Source organism: Microcebus murinus, chromosome 12, assembly GCF_040939455.1.
Source record: "Microcebus murinus isolate Inina chromosome 12, M.murinus_Inina_mat1.0, whole genome shotgun sequence".
In the NCBI taxonomy this organism is placed as follows: domain Eukaryota; kingdom Metazoa; phylum Chordata; class Mammalia; order Primates; family Cheirogaleidae; genus Microcebus; species Microcebus murinus.
Genome location: NC_134115.1, coordinates 79224333 through 79246845, shown reverse-complemented (window position 1 = coordinate 79246845; position 22513 = coordinate 79224333). Strand labels below are relative to the sequence as shown.

General features: G+C 41.2%; 1 protein-coding gene across 1 annotated transcript in view; it reads left to right on the top strand.

The window, feature by feature from the left end:
* BRINP1 (BMP/retinoic acid inducible neural specific 1) overlaps positions 1-22513 on the top strand; it is a 179810-nt gene that overhangs the window by 39503 nt on the left and 117794 nt on the right. The window contains exon 2 of the mRNA XM_012768777.3: positions 11717-11984. Within this exon, the coding sequence (XP_012624231.2) occupies positions 11767-11984 (218 nt within the window). The 5' untranslated portion in view covers positions 11717-11766. The remainder of the gene's footprint in view (positions 1-11716; positions 11985-22513) is intronic.

Below are 22513 nucleotides of genomic sequence, written 5' to 3'. Positions count from 1 at the left end.
TATTTGAGTTTCCATGGCCTTCTCTAGATTCAACATGTCCAAAATTTCATGTCTCAAGATGACATATCAGCCATCCTCTTTATTAACATCTTTACAATTGATTTGTGGTAGTTCATGATCATCAAAAGAAGGAAAGTACAATTAGGGATGATGTGGTTTTTTAGCTTAGTGTATCAAAGCTCTGAGATATAGAACTTAGTTAGAATGGCTTAGGTTGAAGTTCAATTCTGTTATTTTTACATAATGTGACATTGGAAAAATAGCTAGATTTTTTAAAAGGGCCTCAGTTTTATCACCTGCAAAATTGAAATAATGCTATTTACCTGATAGGATTGTTCTGGGGTTTTAATATTATGGGGAGTGAGAAAGAGTCTAGCCCAGGATCTAGAAAGTAGGGGGTGCACGATTGTCTTTCATCCACTCTTATTAATGCATTTAAAATATAATACAAAACATGACTAGAGTAGCTGATTATAAAGTTAGGACATGGGATGGACATTGTAAGGATAGGGAACAGCATAAACAAAGGCACTGAGACATGGAAGTTTATAGTGGGTTCGGTCAGTGCAATTGGGGAGAGAATCTGGAGAACAGGGTGCATTGCCTAGGTGGGATGTGGATAAGTGGAAGTAGGTAAAAGATCCAGAAGATCCAGCATCTTGTTGAATGCAAGACTAAGGGGTAAGAATAATCAATAGGGAATGATGAGATCTGTCAAATTAGGGGAGTGCCATGGTCATATCTGTATTTAGAAAGCTCACTCTGGCCACAAGTGCTTAGGATGGAGGTAGTAGAGATCCAGGAAGCAGGAAGACCAGTAGGAAGATGCTCGTGAAAGTCCAAGTGCGAATTAGTCATGTTCCAAATGGAGTGACAGGTTTTAAGAGAGGAGAAGTATAGAAGAGAAATGTTTCACAGGTAAAATGTGTAAGGGGAAAGGAGGAAGAGAAATGTAGGGGCACTCTGAGGTTTATAGAGAAGACAGGAGAAGCAAAAGATTGGCAAAAGAAGTGGATGAATCCAAAAACAAGGACATCATTTGGGGATGGTGGTGGTGGTGGTGGCAGCAATGGTTGAATAAGGTGGAGGAAGAAGTTAGGAAATGTCTTAGCTTCTCACAGGCATGATTTGGGAGACTGTGTGGTTTACTTGGATGGGGAATACTGAGAGAAGGAGAAATTTTAAAGGGGTGATGATGAATTTAGTTTGGGATATTTTGAGTTTGAGAAGCCTATGGGATTTTTCTGGAGATGTTGATTATGTGATCAAAAATGATAATGCAAAATATACAAAATATAATGAACCCTCATTCCAGTGACTTCTAGATAATTTTGTAATAAACATGTGTAACAATCAGTAAAAATTTTTGATGATATACCTCCCTATGAATGTATGTATTTAAATTATTTACATATATTAATTTCACTGGTTAATATCTCAATTCTCTGGTGCTTAAGATCCACTTAGAGCAAGGGTTGACATTAATAATACTAGATGTGAATCCATATTTTAATTAATCTTCTTGATCATTTTGCATTGTTTTGGCCAGTTCTTGACAAATCTAATTAAATATTACTGTCTTGATTTAGCATTGCAGTCTGGCTGGTCCTCTGTCACTTTCTTATTTGTGATGTTTTGAATTATTTTCATTATTGCAAATTCACAATTTCTTTGCAGGAATCTTTTTAAGCCACTTGCTCATTTTAGTTAAAAAAAGGATAATATAATCCTAAGCTCTGTGCCACTAGGCACAAATACCAAGGCATCACGATACCCTGGACGACATGAAAGTTGGACCCAGCGTATTGTGGGGCCCCCACTCTGTTTCAGTGTCATTGGTGACCCATGACTGCCTAGTATTTGGACTCAGTCTTGAAAATAGGTAATAAAGAAATATACTAGAAATTCTTTTTTTTTCAATTATTTTTTATTTTATTTATTTATTTCAACATATTATAAGGGTACGAATGTCAAGGTTATGTATATTGCCCTTCCCCCCTCCCTCCTCGAGTCCGAGCTTCAAGTGTGTCCATCCTCCAGTTGGTGCACATCTCACTCATTATGTATGTATACCATGGAGTACTATTCAGTTGTAAGAAACAGTGGTGATGTAGCACCTCTCGTATTTTCCCGGATAGAGCTGGAACCCATGCTATTAAGTGAAGTATCCCAAGAATGGAAAAATAAGCACCACATGTACTCACCAGCAAATTGGTATTAACTGATCTACACTAGAAATTCTAGCTTTTTTTTTTTTTTTTTTTTTTTTTTGCCTTGTACACCCTGATTAGTAAGCTGTAATTGGACCTAACTGGGTTTTTACACTGAGTTGGGCTCTGACGTGAAGTGTTTTAAGACCCCAAATCTTCACTTTGGCTACACAAAATTTGTGGGGTAAGATCAGGAAAAAAAACCCAAAACATTTTTTTTTCTTCCACTGTTTAAACTTGTATCAGATCAGTTCTCCCCTGATATTTGGATGAGAGTTGAGGCAAGACCATAATTTTTTTAAGGTTATTTTCAAATTTTTTTCTGTTCACCTCTATTCTCCGTACACAGTCTGTTCAGTTGCCCATGTGTCCAGTTCAGTATATTGTAACAAATATATCATATTTTATTTAGAGTGGAAACTTTACTCTTTCTCCAAATTCTCCTCTTTCTCCAAGTTATGATTTTACCTTATTTTTTCCATGTTGCTACCCGTGACCTCTGACTTCTTCAGGGCACAAGGTTTGGCCAAGGAGGGACAGGTAAGGAGGCAGAGAGATTCTTCCCTGACTAGTACTTTTTGGCGATCTAGCATCAGTGCTCTGCAGATTTGGCAGGCATTTAGTGCTAACCTTTTCTTACTCAAGAAATGTCTTTTGGGTATTTTTGGAGCTTCCCCTTGTTCTCTGGGAACTCTTACTTGTGATTGTTTGGATGTAGAAAAATGCATCCTTTTCAGTTGTCTGTCTATCACTTATTCGTTGGACCTTTGGGAAATGCCAGGATGGTTCTAGTTTCCTTTTGCTGAGATTCCCATCCCTCTGGGTGGGCATCTGGGACAACCTCACCTGACTTTCTATGGGGATTAGGTAGTGACTTCCCAAATTGCAGCCCCTGCTCTGCTACCAGGATTCAACCTGCCTCGCTTTAGATTTCTCTCTTTAGAATTCTTGCTGGAGATTTCTCTGATATGAGTTCGTCACCAACCCACCATGTTCCCCCAAGCTCAGGGGGACATTCACCATGCTCTTTGAGGGCTCTTCCTGAAGCTGAAGATAAGGGGCTTATGTTGCCCACCATCTTCCTGGGGATCTCAGGGTTTTGGGGAGCTCAGTACTGTCGGGGTCCAATCAAACTCCATTCCTAGTCCCAATGTTTTACTTTTTATTCTGTGATGTGGGTGAGAAGTTAAGAATCCCAACAAGTGAAATTTGGCTGCCATTTTTGTCAGTCCTGTATGGTATCTTGTCTTTGGAATATGGTATCTATAGTTTTGGGCTTCAGTTGAAACCAAGAAAGATAGTTACATTTTTAAAAATCCAATTTACTCCTCACCTAAACCCTGAGAAATGTGCGTCCTCCTGTTATTGCACACATTTTACAGATGACACAACTGAGGCACAGAGGGGGCAATTAACCTGCCCAAAGCTACTCAGCCTTGTAGGCCCCCATCTCTGGTGAGAAGTTGTATCTGGAGATCCAGTTTTGGAAGTTGAGGCCTGCATGACATCATCCCATTGACCCAGGTTCAGGAGGCAGGTGGTGTGGGTTACCCTCTCAGATCCTATCAGCAGCCCGGCTCCTCGGGGACCCTGGGGAGAAGGTAGGAAGGGGGCATTCCCTTCTACCTTCCGGCCCAGATGTGGTCCATGGTCCTGCCATCCATGCAGAAAGCTCCAGAGGGTGAGCTTGGTAACAAGCTGCTGGAAGGTCACTCTCTCTCTCATCTCTTTCTCCCGAGTGTGCGCCTCGGATGTAAATAATTTACAATGGCCACAATTAGAGAATGCACTGTGTGTGGGATGAACCCTAGTCCCTTAATAACACTGCAGGCTTATATATAGCACAGTTCAGCCGAGGGCCCCCACGTGTTCCCCACACCACAGCCAGTGTCAGCGGCTCAGGGACGCCCAGAGAACTGCGCAGCAGCAGCGGGCCTGTGACTCACCGGAGGTCACAGGAGGTCAAGGGCAGCTCTCAGAATAGAATCGGCCTCTCTCTCACAGGCTCTAAACTCCAGTGGCAGGAAATTCCCTTTGTGAATCTTTTGGAAGAACAGCAGTTCTGAAATGCAGGGTGGTAGCTATTCAGCACTGTCTCCAGGATATGGGGATTGGGAGACACGGCCCTTGAACAAGGGAGTTCTTATTTGTAGTACATCTGTTGTTTGTTTGTTGATTTTGGAGGCAGGAGGCAAGTGGCCAGTGGCTCAATCAAAGGGCTGTAAAGGAGAGTTAAGCTGGATTCTGCAATGTTGATAAAAAACGTGGAGATGGATGAATGACCTTCTCAAGCAGTGTCGTGGAGCAGAGGGTCCATCCCAGCCTCCACTGCCCGACAGCGGGAGAAAACCAGCCGCATGTGTAATTTTAAAGTTCCTAGAAGATACCTCCAAATAATTAAAGAAAATAGCTGAAATCCATTTTAATATTTCAATTTAACTCAATATATTTAAAATAACAATATTTTAACATGTAATCAATATAAAGTATTAGTAAGATATTTTAAATTCTGTTATTCCTACTAAGTCTTTGAAATCCCATGAGTGTGTCTTCTAGGCATATAGCACATCTCTACATGGACTGGCCACATCCAAAGCTCTTAAAAGCCACATGTGGCCAGTGCTCCTGAATGGGGCAGCAGAGCCTCCTTTTCTAACTCTGTCTTTGCCAGCCTTGTGGTGTTGGGCCCGTTTCCTAATCTTTCTGAGCCTTAGTTCCCCATGTATAAAATGAGGACCATGACCCCCGCCTCTCACGGTATTCCCACAAGGTCACATGTGCAAAGCTACCAGTGCAACTTCTGGCACATGGTAAATGCTCATTTAATGTGTGCTTCCTTCCTCAGAATGGTTTTTATGGCAACTAAACGAGAAGCTTGCTGCAGGAGACTGAAGTGCTGCCTGGCCTCTGATTATAGCCACACCTACACCAACCCTGGCACTCCCTCTTCCCCTTCCTTCCACCGACATTTCTTTTTTCCTGACGCACCTGCACCCTTTATTCTTTCACTCCCTTCAGGTCTCTGCTCAGAAGCCCCCTTATCAGGGATGCTTTTCCTGAGCACCTGTATCAAAAGCCTCACCCGCACTGATTTTCATCAGCGCACTCCTCACCTCCACACAGAGCTGTTGCTCCCTTGCTTCCTCCTCTCTCCTCCCTCATAGAAAATAAGCTTCCTGAGGGTCCCGTCTGCTACTGAATTCCCATCTACTAGATTAGTGCTGGCACGTAAGAGATGTTCAGGGTGTTAATGGGTGAGTGGACGAATTTACCGAGTATCCACAATGGTATGACCTTCATGTGCATACAGAAAGGACATGCACAGTTCTTGCTTGATGGGGAGGAGAGAACCACTGTCTTAGGGCTCCTGTTTTCACTAACCCCTGTACCACCGTATGTGCTACCGTCAGCACACACCTCATTGCTCTCACTCTCCCTGGCTGCCTTCCCCCACCTCTGAGGCTTTTTGTATGGTGCCCGCTTTGCTGGAATTTCCTTTTCACCCATCTCTGCTTAATAAAACCTTACATGTTCCTTAAGGCCCTGCTCCAATACCACCTCTTCTATGGGGCCCCTCCAGACCTCTTGGCCTCTATTTCTCCATTGGACTTTATTTGTTTGTTATAATACTTATGGCAACATATTTCATATTAGAATTGTTCGTGCATGGGGGGGGGATGACGCCCCCAGTATATTTTGAACCTCTGGAGGGCGAGATCTAATTTCAGCTGGTGTGGGATGGGGATAGGGAATATACAGGAAATTGTGCAGACTTTGCAAAGAGATCTACACAGGTTAGTATCCTGAATCAAACGCTTAGGAGTTGTGAGCTTGGGAAAGTCTTTAATGTCTCTGATTCCCAAGGTACTCATCTGTTAAATGGGACAGCTGCAGCCACCCTGAAGAATACACCTTTATTAATATTTGCTCTGGACCGAATGCTTTGGCAACTAGCAAGGAACAATTTAAAGCCAAGCACATAGTAGATACTCAATAAATATCAGTCATGTGACCCTTATATTATCCCAAGTCTCCAGCACAGTGAGTGCTAATCCGACCTCGTTTACAGAATGGAGTCGCTGTCTGTCATCATATCTCATATTACAACATTTAGGTAACATATGTACTTGTCCTTGTTCTAGCCTGACAAAGTATCCATTTCTATTACACTATACTTTCCAGAAACGTTCATTTTCATTTTTAGTGCTCTGCGGATTTATTGTAATTTTCTGAGTCAACAGAGATATATTCTGACTTCTTCCATGAAGCACTCATCTCTACTTGATGAAATGCAGATTGTATCACAGACTCAAACAACAAAGCAGTTTTCAAACACAGCCACGCATACCCAGTGCCCTGCCAAGACAGGTGGCAGAATGAGATTCCAGCGTAATCTGCCACTCAGGTCACGATCTGTAAAAAGGAGTTGGATTAGAGCAAGGTTTCTCAACTTTTGCACCATTGACCTGTTGGATACAATATTCTTTGTTGTGGGGCGGGGGGCTGTCCTGTGCATTGTAGGATCTTTAACAGTGTCCCTGGCCTCTACCCTTTAGATGCCAGTAGTCTCTCTTCATTCGTGACAAGCAAAGATGTCCCCTCGGGGTAAAAATGGTCCATACTTGGGAAGCACTTGCTTAGGTTTTTCAAATTTCAGCTCATTCGAGGATGTAGACTGAGCTCTCACTCTCTCATACACATCCACACTGCTGTTCCATGTATAGCCTCGTTACGCTTTTGAGAGCTGCAGTGTTCTGAATCTTGTTGCCTTGCAAGCAGTCTAACAGCTAGGCATTCATTCTCTCACAGGCTCCCACCCTGCACCCATTCACAACAGAAGCCTTGTAGAGGGGCTGTGTCGGGGACACGCTGTGACTTCAGTGTGTTGTAGTTCCCCACTTGGATCTCTAAACAATTGCCTCCACCCCCTGCTGACACTCAGGTGGGCTCTGGCAGACAGTTTTGGCAGCTGTAGTTGTTACAGTTCTGCACTCAACATGGGTGGCTTTGTTTTAGTATCAGAACAAAACTTCAGGCCGCAGCTTTTGCCAGCCCACTCCTCTGCTCACATGCCTTTCTCCTTTGCTATTGACAGCTGGGGCTTGTAGCAACTAGTGGGATTTTTGTAGAAACCCATGATAAAATGGTACAATTGGGTAACATAGCAAAATACTCAATTGAGCAAGAAATCTACATCTGTCTCCTTTTAATTTCTCTTTCTTAGCTTTACTTTACCTTCCATGTTCATTTGGAAGAGTACACAAACAAGGTATCATATTTAATTATGTATATATATATATATATATATATATGGTATTATAGTTGACAAAATGTGTTCTCACCACATTTTGAAATGACAGACATAAACATCTGAGATCTAAGAAGGAGACATAATTGTCCAGAGTCATGCATCGAGTCAAGAGTAGAAATCATTTTCTAAAGAATCTTTCCAGTGAAAGGCTCACAGCCCAGTGAAACAAGACTCATGGAGACGGTGAGGGTTGGGTTTCAGACCACTGCAATAAAGTGAAAATCACAACAAAAGAGGATCCCACACATTTTGTGGTTTCCTAGTGTGTGTAAAAGTCATGTTTACACAATACTGTAGTCTATTAAGTGTGTGGTAGCATCATGTCTCAAAAACAATGTACATCCATCAATTGAAAAGGCTTTATTGGTTCAAAATGCAAATGCTCATCTGAGACCTCAGTGAGTCACAATCTTTTTGCTAGCGGAGGGTCTTGCCTTGATGTTTGATGGCTGCTGACTGATTAGGGCAATGGTGGTTGCTAAAGCTTTGGGTGGCTGTGGCAGTTTCCGAAAATAAGACAATAATGAAGTTTGCTGCATCAATTAACTCTTCCTTTCACACTAAATGTTTTTCTGTAGCATTCAATGCCGTTTGATAGCATTTTTTTTTTTAATTTTAACCTGTTTAAAGGCTTTTCTTTCAAAATTGGAGTCAATCCTCTCACACACTACTGTTGCTGTATCAGTTAAATTTGTGTAATATTCTAAATATTTTGTTGTCATTTCAACACTGGTCACATCATCTTCACCAGGAGTAGATTCCATCTTAGGAAACTGCTTTCTCTGTCCATCCATAAGAGGCAGTGCCTCATCCATTCAAGATTGATCATGAGGTTGCAGCAATTCAGTCATGTCGTCAGGCCCCACTTCTTATTCTAGTTCTCTTGCTGTTTCCACCACATCCACAGTTACTTTCTCCACTGAAGTCTTGAACCCCTCAAAGTCATTCATGAGTATTGGAATCGACTTCTTCCAAACTCCTGTTAATGTTGACATATTGACCTCTTACTAATCATGAATATTCTCAATGGTATCTAGAATGGTGAATCTTTTGCAGAAGGTTTTCAATTTACTTTTCTGAGATCCATCAGAAGAATCACTATCTATGGCAGCTACAGCAATACAAGATGTATTTCTTAAATGACAAGAGTTGAAAGTTGAAATCACTTCTTGATTCATGGGCTACAGAACAGATATTGTTACAGCAGGCATGAGAATACCATTAATCTCTTTGTACATCTCCATCAGAATCCTTGGGTGTCTAGGTGCATAGTCAATGAGCAGTAATATTTTGAAAGGAATTCTTTTTCCTGAGCAGTAAGTCACAACAATAGCCTTAAAATATTCAGCAAACTATGTTATAAACAGATATGCTGTTTATAACAACAGGCTTTGTTGTTCCATTTATAGAGCACAGGCAGAAAGATTTAACATAGTTCTTAAGGATCTAAGAATTTTTGGAATGATAAATGAACATTGACTTCAACTTAAAGTCACCAACTTCTTTAGTCTCTAACAAGAGAGCTAGCCTGTCCTTTGAAACTTTGAAGCCAGGTATTGACTTTTTCTCCCTAACTATGAAAGTCTTAGCCGGTATCTCCTTCCAGTATAAGGCTATTTTGTTGACATTGAAAAATCTATTGTTTAGTTTAGCCATCTCCATCAATAATCATAGCCAGATCTTCTGGAAAACTTGCTGCAGCTTGTATATCAGCACTTGGTGCTTCTTCTTTCAATTTTATGTTATGGAGATGGCTTCTTTCCTTAAACCTCGTGAATCCACCTCTGCTAGCTTCAAGGTTTTCTTCTGCAGCTTGCTCACCTCTCTCATTTTTCACAGAATTGAAGAGAGTTGGAGGCTTGCTCTAAATTTGTCTTAAGTGTATGTTGTGGTTGGTTTGATCTACTTGGATCATTAAAACCTTCTCCATATCAGCAACAAGGCTGTTTTGCTTTCTTATCATTTGTATGTTCATTGGAGTAGCGCTTTTAATTTCCTTCAATAACTTTTCCTCTGCATTCACAACTTGGCTAACTGTTTGGTGTAAGAGGCTCAGCTTTTGGCCTATCTTAGCTTTCCACATGCCTTCCTCGTTGAGCTTAATCATTTCAAACTTTTGATTTAAAGTGAGAGACATGTGACTCTTCCTGTCACATGAACAGTCAGAGGCCATTGTAGGGTTATTAATTGGCCTGATTTCAATATCGTTGTGTCCTAAGACACAACAATAGAGATAGGGAGGCCTGAGGTGACAGAGAGAGATAAGGGAATAGCTGGTCAGTGGAGCAGTCAGAACTCACACATTTATTGATTAAGCTTGCCATCCTATATAAGCACAGTTTGTGGTGTTCCAAGACAATTACAATAATAACACCAAAGATCACTGATCACAGATTACCACAACAGTTGTAATGATAATGAAAAAGTTTGAAATGTTGTGGGAATTACCCAAATGTGACACAGAGACACAAAATCAGCATATGCTGTTGGAAAAAAATGGTACTGATAGACTTACTCAGCCCCGGGTTGCCACAAACCACAACCCTTCAATTTGTAAAAAAAATAAAAAAATACATATATATATATGTATATATACATATGTATATATACATATACATATATATATATATATATATATATATATATATCTGCGAAGTGCAATAAAGTGAAGAGCAATAAAATGAGGCATGGCTGTAAGTATAACACAGTTATAGGAAATGAGAGCTTACAACTGAGAGGATGAGACAACTCATATTTTTAAAAAAAGGAATAGATAAAGAAAATGACCTTTGGGGACATGACCTCACCTGGCTACTAATGGGTAAATGAGACTTGGTCAGTTTGTGGGGACAGTGTGAACCACACTCCCTAACAGGGACAAGGTGGATAGCATTATTATCAACATTCATTAGTCTCATCGTCATTCATGCCATTTACTGAGCACTTAGTATACGCCAGGTGCGTAAAATATGCCATTTGATTGTCACACTAGTCCCGGGGGTAGGTGCTATTATTAGCCACATTTTACAGATGAGGAAAATGAAACTCAGAGAAGATAAATAACTTGCTTGAAATAATACTGTGTATAACTGATGCAAACTGGATCCAAAACCGCTGTTCAATATGGAATAAAGTAAAGCTCGTTTAGAATAAGTAGAGTGGGAGTCACAGAAAGTACAGTGTTAAGCTAATAAGTAGACTGATGATGAGATGATGAAAACAATACTTGTAAATTTTGTTTTCAAAATTGGCATGGCGTTGTGATTTTTCACTTATCCTCCCCACAAAAAAACCTCTCCCTAAGCTATCCCTTAGTCTCAAGCATTGCCCAACACAGTACCAGTGTGCTGTGACACCACCCAATAAAAGAGGCCTGCAGGACTTCACCCGACCCCTCAGCCTTCAGTTTCCTAAGGAACACTGGGCAACCGTGAGGCTCAGAGGCACTGACAGATGAATTCTCTGGTCATGTTTTCTGGGTTTGGGAGACATTTTGCTGAGCACTGTAGAAATGGATTCTAGCAAGGTCCAGGGACTCTTCATCTTTAAGGTGTCTAGCCCAGAGGGTCATGATACTAATCCATCACAAGGCTTTGTGCATTCATCTGATCATGCCAGCGCAAAGTGTGTGTGTTTGGTGGGCTCATGTCTATGTGAGAGTAGAAGAGAAATTAGCTCTTGTTTATTGAATCCCGGTTGTGAGAAGCACATTGTTTGTAAAGACAGTAGATGGGACAGACATTTGCGTTGTCTTCGTGTCCCTTACTGGCTGCATAAAACCTGTTTCTGTGCTGTGTCATTTATTTCATTCTTTCTACACTTCTGCCTTGAACATCTGTGATGTGCCAAGTGCAAACATAGAGGAACATAAGCCCACCTTCATTTTTACAGATGAGGAAACTGCATCCCTAAGAGACTCAGCAGTCTGTACATGTTCACGTAACATGTGAATAGTAAAGCAGGAACGTGGGCCCAGATTTCCATAGACTCTATGTTTTTAACCAGAAACTCTACTGAGTTTTGTAAACGTGAAAGCATTCTACTGATATAAGGTATTATTGTGAAGATGTGTTAATAACATATTTTCTTTTCCTTTGTCTTTCTCTTTCCTTTACTCCTCTCCCCTTTTCCTCTTTCCCTCTTTTTTTTCCTCCTCCTTTCTTTCTCTCTTTTTTTATTGTTTTTCTACCTACAGGACTCCACAGAATGGAGCAAGAATGAGAGGAAAAAGGCCGGCAGAAAAGCATGAACTGGAGGTTTGTTGAGCTCCTCTACTTCCTGTTTGTATGGGGCCGTATCTCAGTGCAGCCCTCCCTCCAGGAACCAGCTGGGACAGACCAACATGTCTCCAAGGAATTTGATTGGCTCATTTCAGACAGGGGGCCTTTCCACCACTCCAGGAGCTACCTATCCTTTGTGGAAAGACACCGTCAAGGATTTACAACCAGATATAAAATATACAGGTAAGATCTGGGCTAAGACAGCCCTTGCCTTTCATTTATATTGTGCTTTGTCGGGTCAGGCATTGATTGGCATAGCTCTTGCTGTAGGGAGAAATGTCTGAGTCAAGAGATCGTGCCCCTTCCGCAAGCTGTTTTCCACTTTAAATTTTTTTTAACTTTGCACAAGAGATTGACAATTACAAAGAGAAGATCAAATAGCTAATATTTGAGTACTTAGTGTGTGCTGGGCATGGTGCTTGACACTTGCTGTGCATTATCTCATTTACACATTTGAATAACCATGAGATGTAGGTTTTGTTTGTTTTCTCCACTTTGCACATTAGGCGATTGAGCCTCATCCAGGTTAAATAACTTCTCAAATGTCACAAGTGGCTGGACTGGGATTCAAAATCTGGTTTATTGGCATCCATAGTCTAATAATTATAGCCAACCACATGAGGTGTAAACAGCATTGCTTTGCAGATGTTACTAATGTACCCCATATCCTACCCAGACCTATTCACACATTTGGAAAAAAGTAGGGGCACTCAATGAACAACCTTTTCTTGAATAGTTCTGTGCTGTTTCTTAGCCTATTGAAATCCCACTCATCCAAAATGGGCTTAGCCCAAAGTTCTTTCCTCTTTGAAACTATCTTAGGTTCTCCACATTCCACTTAATGCACTGTCTTCTTGACATACACACAGCTTTCTACACTTGTATCTCTTTCGTTTTAAACAATTTGGAACTAGAGTAGCTTTCTTGTATTTTTTTCTCACCTAAGTGGAAACTTTTTGAGGGAAGGGCTTATATATGGAATTCATTTCTTGATCCCCTGAGTGATTTTTGCGTGGCCTTGTTGTTATCATAAGTTCACAATAGATGTTGTGGACTTGAATTGGAGAATGCGAAAAAACTCTCTCAGTTGTAGTCTTTGCCTTAAAGTCAAGGAAGGAAGGGCAAGTCCTAACACTTCTGGACCAATTAGAAAAAGAGAGCCAGAAAACAGAGTAAAGAACCCTGGCCTGCAGCACAAGAAGCATGAATTCAAATCTTTAATCTGCTAAGTAGCCAATATGAAAAATGGGCATGTCTTTCTTGCACATGTTGTGGTATTGTAGACTGAGGATCAGTGATTCCTGAAATCCCTGCCAGCTGTGACTGCCTGTGACTCTGTACTGAATATTCAAAGGCTAGTTGGAAAGTTGGCTCGCTGTGACTGAGGTCTTACAGTGGTTCTCCCTATGCAAGAGTTTATAGGTGAATTTTCTGTGAGCCTTGAAGAGTGGTAAATAATCACAGAGTTATTGGGGAAAGGTGCTTCTGGGCATGATGAAATGCAGGAAGACAAAGGAAAATGAATATAGTGTGTGTACAAGAAGGGGGAAAAAAAGCAAAGGGATGAGAAACATGGGGCGTTTCTTCTCTCTAAAGAGAAGAATATCAGAATTTCAAAAATATAATTCTTAATTCAAAGGTCTACTAAACTTTGGGAGGAGTATTTCTAAATCACCCACAGGCAGTAGTTATCTACTTAATTTCTAATTTGGACCCTTAAAATAGATTTTTGCAGAATGTGGCCCTTGCTGTTTGTAATTACGCATAAACTGAATGTGGATCCTCATTGACTATTTGACAAAACGTGCCAATATCTGAAATCCCAGGTACTGAGGAAGATACAGGATTGGGGCATTGGGTTTAGGAGAACAGAAGAAGTGTTAGGGATCTAATATCTTATTCTGTTTATGTTTTGTCAAATACTAACAACTTCTTGGTATGACTTTGCCTTCCATTTAAAACTCCTAAGGACACTTTAAGGTTGGGTGACTGGGATTTATATTTCAATTCTACAGAAGAGAAGATGAGTGACTTGAATAAAGTCATGTAGCCAAGAAAAGGTGATGCCTGGACTGGAGACAAAGTATGACTCTGAGTCCATAACCACACTAATGAATATGCTGGAATTAGAGGAACCCATTTTTTGTTTTCAAATATTTGTTAGTAAGTATCGTATACCTCATCCAATGCTAGACATGAAGGATAAGTGGACCTGGGGACACATAGTCATACTATCACACAATGGTGGCTATAATGCGGTTTTTTAAAGGGAACTGTGGCCCATGTGAGATACTCAATGTATGCTTGTTATTGTTGCTGCAATAACTTAAACAAGTACCCTTAATAGTACCATAGATGCCGAATGGTCCATAATAGCATTCTTTCAGTGGGCACTTATAATGTGCCTTGAAGGGAGGACATTTGGTCCTCATAAGACCCTCTATGAGGTGGGAAGTGCCTTTGTAGATCAGAAAACCAGGATTGGGGAGGGCAAGTGCATTGCCATAGGTCATCCATCTGGTAAAGAGTGGAGCTGGGGTCCAGACACTGACCTACCTGACCCCAAATCCCTCCTTTCACCTGCTGTGTTGAATTCCTCTCCCCAGTCTGGCTTCCAAATGTAGCATTTCAGAGCTCTGAAAACATTCTTCCAGACATTCTTTCTTGCAACCACTTTGTAAATTGTTGGAGGGTAGCTTTAGAGATGTTGAGAGGTAAAAAGTTGCTAATGAGGTTGGGAGTCAGAATATCTGGATACTAATTCCAATTCTTCATGCACTGGTCTTGTGACATTAGGTAAGCTCCCTCCTCTCCTGGATCCTACTTTCCTCTTTTATCAAATGATAGGGTTGATGTGGATCAGTGGTTTTCACCTATGCTCTCTAAATCCTGAAGATTAATTAAAGTAGCCATAGAAGCCACTCTAGGGTGGAGAGAGAGGCACGGGGCGTGATCAGGCAGGGTTCCAGGGCTGACACCTCCCTTATACAAGAGGAGATTTGCATCTGCTTTTGTGTTCAGATTTCCCATATGCTTTACTTTGGATTCTACTACTAAAACAAAATTTGCAATCATCTAGCAAGCTGATTTCTAAGATCCTTTCTAGCTCCAAAATTAAGTATGAGATTTAACCAAGGTCACATGGTTAATTAAATGATGGAGTTCAACCCAGAAGTCAGGCCTCTGGCCATCTAGTTATTTCTTCCTTCCTTTATTTAATCCTCAAATAATTATTAAGCACAAGCTGTAGACCCAACACTGTGTTTAGGGCAGATGATACAATGATGAGTAAAACAAACATGGTCCTTGCTCTCATGGGGGAGACTGACATTAATTAAACACAAGCATGCACACATGCATAAATACACACTTATGTGTATAATAAGTGCTAGAAAGAAAAAGTACAGGACAGGTATGCCCGGGAGATGATAAATACCACAAACCTAGATTTCGCACCTACAATACATGAGGATTAGGTTGAGCTCTTGTCATAATCTGACCATGGAAACACATGCAAGTAGGTACCCAGACACAAGACCTCATCCAGGTACAGAACAGATTGGAAGCCAACTAGGACGTGCTCTTTGGGACACTTGTCCAGTGACACATTTTGCTCTGTGCTTGCCACTCTTTTTAAACACTAAAGCATGTCCACAGGCAATTTCGAGTGCATCTGTCTTATCATATGTTAACATGGGCACAGCAGCACATTATAAACTTTGCATTTACATGATGAAAGACATGCCTAACTACCGTACTGCCATATTATCTGACTCTAGAGAGCCAGCCTCACTGACCTGTCCCAGACCTCAAGCCTTGGCCAGTTCCCTCCTCTTTAGAATCCAGGGTGAAACACAGGGTGATTTGGAAGCTTCAGGAAAAAAACTGGGAGGATATCTCCTCTCCTCATTTGAGGAGGGCAAGGCCATCTTCCTCTCGCATATACACACAGAGACTGGCTTTAGCTCCTAGAGTCATGATGGGGAGCCACTGCCAGGGGCGACAGTGAGATCCTTTCAAATTGAATCCCCTTCTTATGTTGTTTCACAAGCCAAACAATAATATCTGCACACACACAATAGTTTGGGCACACAGGGAACAAGCTCTGTCACTCACAAGTTTGAGCTGCCACATGGAGGCTGTGCCCTGGCTCTTGATTCTGCCAGGACACAGTGGCACCACTACTGAGCTCAGAGTCAGGGTCTCTGGGGGCTGGCCCAGGTTTGTCTAGCTCCTGGATTCATGCTTTTGGCCAAGTAATGGAATTTTTTTTGAGCCTCTGTTTCCTCATCTATAAAGTGTGGACTCTAAAGTGATCTCCAAGGTCCTCCCCATTTCTAAAATTCCATGATTCTGTGAAATATTGTTGTTTGATAATACTGTATGTGGTACAGAGAGGACTCTGGCTTTTGAGTCTAGAGATTCAGGTTTTGTTCATGTTGGAGCCACTATCTAGCTTTCTCATCCTGGGAAAATTCATTCATACAGCAATCACTCACTCATACATTCACTGTTTTACAATCTAACCACCAATTATATTCCATATCTGTACTATTATTTGGTAATATAGAGAAGACGGAAAGAAAACAATAAATCATACCCATACCTGCCCCACCAGAACACGCAATCCACACCCCCTCATCCAGCAAGCTCAGAGTTGAGGGTGAAGGGTAGATTGGGGAAATAAAGTAAATATGCAAACCATGATCATTGAATAGATGGGAGTGACTCCTCAGATATTCAATTTTCTCCTTATAGAAAGGGATAAAGATGTCTGTCCTCCCGACTAGGTCAAATGAGATACAGTTTTTGTATGAGAATGCTTTGTAAAATTTAAATTATCTTATGCTTGGAATTAGGGTTTTTTTTTCATTAGGGTTCTAAATCAACATTGTAATAAAATGATTGATTTTTACTTCCTGTTAAGACCATACACATATTCGTCATTAAATACTCACAACCAATAAATACATTTATTGTCCCAATTTACTAAGGAGAAAACTAAAGCACTGAGAGGCTAAGCCAGGTGTCCTCAAATACGGCCCTCGGGCCACATGTGGGTGTTTTTTCCCATTTGATTTTTACTTCACAATAAGATATGTTCAGTTTGCATAGGAATTTGTTCATAGTTTTTTTTTTTTTTAACTATAGTCCGACCTTCCAAAGGTCTGAGGGACAGTGAACTGGCCCTCCTGTTTAAAAAATTTGAGGACCCCTGGAGCAGATTGTTCAAATCACATAGCTCGGAAGAGCAAGAGCTGGGATTCAAAAGGTGGTTCTGAGACTGCAAACCTGAGCCTTTAACTCCTTGCTGTCGTGACTCTCCCTGGTTCTTAGTTACCTGGTTATTACCAAATACCAAGAGAATTCCTTTGACTGTGAGCAAATTGCAGCCTCCCTGAGTCTCACTTTTCTCCTCTGTGAAATGGAGATGATATTAAATTCCAGGTATGGTTGTGTTGAGAAATAACTTAGATAGCAAATACATAGAACTCAGAATCTTGCAGGAGCTTTGTAAATGAAGAATTCTCTTCTCCTCCCCAGAGTGTGATTGCTTCCTAGAAATTATTTCTTTTCTTCTCGTGATAATTTAAAAATCAGTTTGGTGCAAAGGTGTTTCCTGTATTTCCACTGCCTTTTTGAGTTTTATTTTCTATTCATTTTTTCCTGACTCCAAGGTCATCAATAGCTGCTGTAAATTTAGCAATGATTTCAAATGTGGTTTTAATAAGATAATTATGATACCATTTGTAGGCTTTGGTTACAGGGAGTCAGGACATAAAGAAGATGCTGGTAATGATGGTCACTGTGTCACAAGAGGTGGTTTCATATTGAGTGGTTTTCTCCTGCAAGTTGTAGAGCAAGTGGTTTGTGGCTTATGTTGCATCTCCCTTTGAGCTCTAAATATGTACCTGAAAGTAGAGTGTAAATCAAATCTTGGTAAACCAAGTCTAATTGCCTCACTGTCTTGAATATTTATGTTGGAATTGTATTAATCTCAGTTGTAATCTGCTGTCTTGATGGTTCTTTCTTGTGTTTCACAAAAATATCTGTAGGAGGTTTTGTGGTAAAGCTGCATGGCTATGAATGGGGAAGGAGTGTGTGAATGATTCTCCTGAGATGAATGAGTTGTGGCCCGTGTGTGGTAATCATTCAAAGGTATATGTTGGGCACCTAGATGTGCCTGGTACTGTGCACCAGAGTCAATGATGTACAAGATAGACAAGGATCCTGCCCTCAAGGGGCCTACAGACAAGTAGGGGTGAGAGGACCCCTCCACTACCCCTCTCCGGATGCTTGTGGTTGAACTTGGAAATAAAGTCTCCAACCCCTCGATTCCAGATAGAATCTGGACATCATGCAGTGCAAGAGCTATATTTCTGTTGCGGTGGCTGAAATTAGTCTACGTCAGTATTTCTTAATGCATATTACATGGAACTCTAGTTAGATGTGATATTAAAAGGTGTTTGTTTTTTGGGGAAAAATAGGGGGACCACATAGTCAAATAAGTAATAATAATGAGAACAACAATGATAAACTCATTGCTTACATTGAAATCGTAGGTGCCTAGCATTGCACTATAACTAATGTAGAAATTATCCCAACTGATCCTTACAATAATCCCATGCAGTAGGTGTTGCTATTATTTCCAGTTACATAACCTGTGCAAGGTAAAAGAGTTAATTGGTGGTGTAGTAGAATCCATCGCAGGCAGGCTTGAAACTAGAGCCTGCATCCTGGACCACACTCTGCTGCCTTCCAAATGATATAAATCTACATGTGGGAAACCCAGACAAAGTTGGGCTTCCTTACCACAGGGCTTTTATTAATGTTAGACTATTTAACAATGTTTGACCACACAACCTCTTTTTCTCAGGGGCACTGAAATTCTGGTAAGCAGGCTTACGGAATTGTTGGCTCTGCCTGGTGTAGACAGCTTGAGTGTTGCTTCTTTGGATTCTGGCCCACATCTGAGCACTGTAAAAGGGACATCTCTTTAGTTTGGGTGACTGTTACCTGGCCAAGAAAGCCAGTCTTTCTGTTGAGCTTTTGCTTAGAGTTCTTTGGTCTAAGTCTACCTCCTGGCTTATATGAAATGAATGGAATTAGCAGTTTCAGTTTTCCCATCACAAACCTTATCTTTTGTTTTTTTCTTTCTTGTTTTTATTTTACATTCCCAAATTGGGCATTTTATCCTGGGGTATAGATATAGGAACTTCAACAGAGGGCAGAACCACAATTGAGGAGTTAGGTAAGACCTTGATTCCATGTGCAAAGAAGTGGTTGGACATTAGAATCAACTGCAGAGCTTGTAAACAAATGCCAATGCCTAGATCCTTCCCGAGATATTTAGATTTAATTGATCTAGGATAGACATGAGCTAGAATAATGATTGTCAGTGAGGGATAATTTTGTTCCTTAAGGGGACATTTAGTAATTTTGTCTGGGTACATTTTTGGTGTCTAACGGGTGGTGGTGGTGGGTTCTTCCAGCATCTAGTGCTCAGGAGCCAGAGTCTGATATGCTGCTAACTATCTTAAAATGCACAGGGCCATCCTCTGTGGCAAAGAATTATCTTAGACACAATGTTAGTTATGCAGAGGTTTAGACACCCGGCTCTAGTATTTCTGAAAAAAGCGAAAGAAAGAAAAAAGGTGGTGGAAAGAATATTAGAAAAAACGTTCTTAGATTTTGGTCCTCATGAGTTTGAGTTGGGGAGGCTTAAATGTAGCTACTACTGTAATGGTTGGATTCCCAGAGCGTTTGTCCATAGGATCAAATGGGGAAGGGATTTCCCATGTTTACAAAGGAAGTGCATCAATTTTTGTTTTCTGGTGCAGAGAGGGAACATTTAAGATGTTTAAGTTCCATTGTTATGTCAAGATACATATGGCCCGAGTCATTAAAAAGCAGCTTAGACCAAGTGTGTTAACAGACAGCTTTTCTTCATTTTAGAACATGCCTGGTTGGCTCAAAAGGAGATGAGAATGGAACCGTGTCCCACGTTCATGGTTGTCAATTTCAGCCATTTAAGGTTGGCAGCATTGGTGAGAGCCATGACCTGCACCCCCTGGGTCCCCACACATCTTGTCCTGTACTTAAACCAAATTTCTGGTCAAGGTCTCCCTGAACAGAGAAGAGTGGAGAAGGATATCCAGCCAACATGTCCCAGGCTACTTGGTGCTAATTCAAAGATAATCTTATGTTGAGTATTTGAAATCAACCTTCCAAGTCTAAAAACAATAGCTTTATTGCTACCAAATTGGTACCTTTGCAGTATTTTCTCTCTTTGCTCCCATGCCATTACTGAGCTGACTTCTGTGAGTTGCAAACCATAGTTTCCTGCAATCCCACAGAGCAATTGTCCAGCTTTAGTCAGGAGCAGTGTCTGAAAGTGGATCTACTTGCCCACCCACTCGTGTGCTCAGACTGACACAGTGTCTTTAAAGTGACACAAAAAATGACCATTGTTATGATTGAGGAGATTACAAGGAGGAATGGAAACACAGCATTTGGAGCACAGGCTCAGTGCTCAAAATCTTGGCCAAAGAAGAGAGGTAGGGACCGGACCCGTGATCTGGAGCACCTGCAGCTTACTCACTCATTTGGAAATGATTACAGATCTCCAACTGGCCATGCCCTGCACTGTTTCCTGGAGATAGGGGAAGGAAAGCTTTGATTCCTTGCCTCAAGGAACTCATGCTATCTTTGGTAAAAACTCACTGAAAGGTGAATAACCACAGTGCCTTGTGCATTGAGCAATGCCAGGGGTGCTCCACCTGTGCAGGGGTGGGGAACTTCCATAGCACTGAGGTGCTGAGGGTGGAGAAGGATGTGAGGAAAAGGCAAGTTTGGGAAGGCATGCTAGAGAAAGGGTGTCCAACACAGTCTTCCAGGAGATTAGATTTCATAAGAAGGCAGTGAAGAGTAAAGCATCTTAGGCAGTTGGAGTAGTCATCTGCAAAGGCAGGGAGAGAGGAGAGAGGCTGGTATGACCAGACTTCGTGTGTTTCATGCATATTTTGAGTAGTACTGATGACAGTGCATAAGGCTGGAGAGCAAATTCAAGCCAATGAGAGGGATTTGAGATGGCAAATTGATTTGAACAACCTTCAAAGTCTAGTTAATTGGCAGAGTATTACTAGATAGCTATTTAGAATAGTGTTTTGTTGTTATTTTTTTTTTTACTTTTTTTTAACCTTAATCCATGTGAAGAAATATATTTTGCATCGACACTCCAAAAGCCTAGCCAGAGATATAGATAAAAATATGTAATTGAAACAAAAATCCATGAAAACAACCTTAACCTTGCTACATGGGATGCATCTTAAATATCAAGATATTGTCTATTCTATTCTGTTCCATTCAAATATAATTTATTTCTTTGATTCATTTACTGTTTTGAAAATGCTGATGTCTACCAACTAAATTGATATCAGCCTCCACGAATGTGGTCATGTTTTGGATCAGAGGAAAATTGTGCCATGTTTGATTAGCAGAGTTTGCAGTGGGGTCAGGTTAAACAGGTTGGAACCTGTGCCTTGCCTGATATGGGCAAAAGGAAAACAATGAAGGGTATGAAACATGAGGCAGAGTGATATATTAATACACTTAGAATTGCTCAGGCTGCAGGCTGAAGCATGGGTGGGAGAAAGAGAAAGAGAGAGAGAGAGAGAGGTTAGAAAGCTGTGGCGGTAATTCAAAGGACAGAACAGAGAAAGGGGATGCGAGAACTAAGAGGAAGACAGTGAAGATGGACTTTATTAACCCCCAAGTAGCACTAAGGGCCACCAACAGCTGCTGTGGACCTACTGGTCAGGCAGCCTCAACCTGAGAGCTGCACCCAGGCTTACCTACTCCAGTTCCACCCGGGCACCCTGTGGCAGGATGCATTCTTTTATGCGGAGTTCAACAGCTTCTGGGTGCCTTCCTAGCTCTAATGAAAAGAATCAGAATGCCCAGGTTTCTGCCTCTGGGCAATTTCTTTATCTCTCAAGGCCTTCCTTCTGGGCACAAGAATTACTGAGTCTCATTAGCTGTGGATTCTGAGACTGGCTTCAAGGAAGGCCTTGCAATCCACCCTTTATCTGTAACTGACTTGTCCCCGCTCACCTTGATGGAAACTTCCAGCTGCAAGTCAGCATCTAAGCTTGAGTGAACCCCTCAGTGGTTGCTGAAGCTTAGCAAGTGTTTAGACTCAGGCAGACCTTGGTTTGAATCCTGGCTCTGCCACTTCCTACCCATGAAATCTTAGACACATTACTTAAACTCTGAGCCTCAATTTCTCCACCTGCAAAATGGGGATACATTCCAAGACTATTGTGAAGATTTAAGAAGAGAATATGCCATAGCATTTAGCATAAAGCAAATTCTCAGGGACTGGTAGCTGGAACACATATTGGAAGCACTCACCTCTGGAAATTCAGCAACAGGGACTCTGAGAAGTCTCGCTGGAACTTCCAGCAACAACAGTGGGGGATGATTGGTTGGTTTGCTCCATAGCATAGGTACCCCATGCTCCACTCTTAGACTAAGAAGATACTTTTAGAAGGAAGATAGAGAAGGAGGACCAGGCAGAGGAAGATTTCTGATGCCCTGAGACACATGTGGCAGAAATCCAGGGGCCATCAGAGTGGCAAGTATCTTTAAGCTATCAGCATGCATTGATTCATGTATACAGTACACGTCCCATGATTTGCAAGCGCCTAATT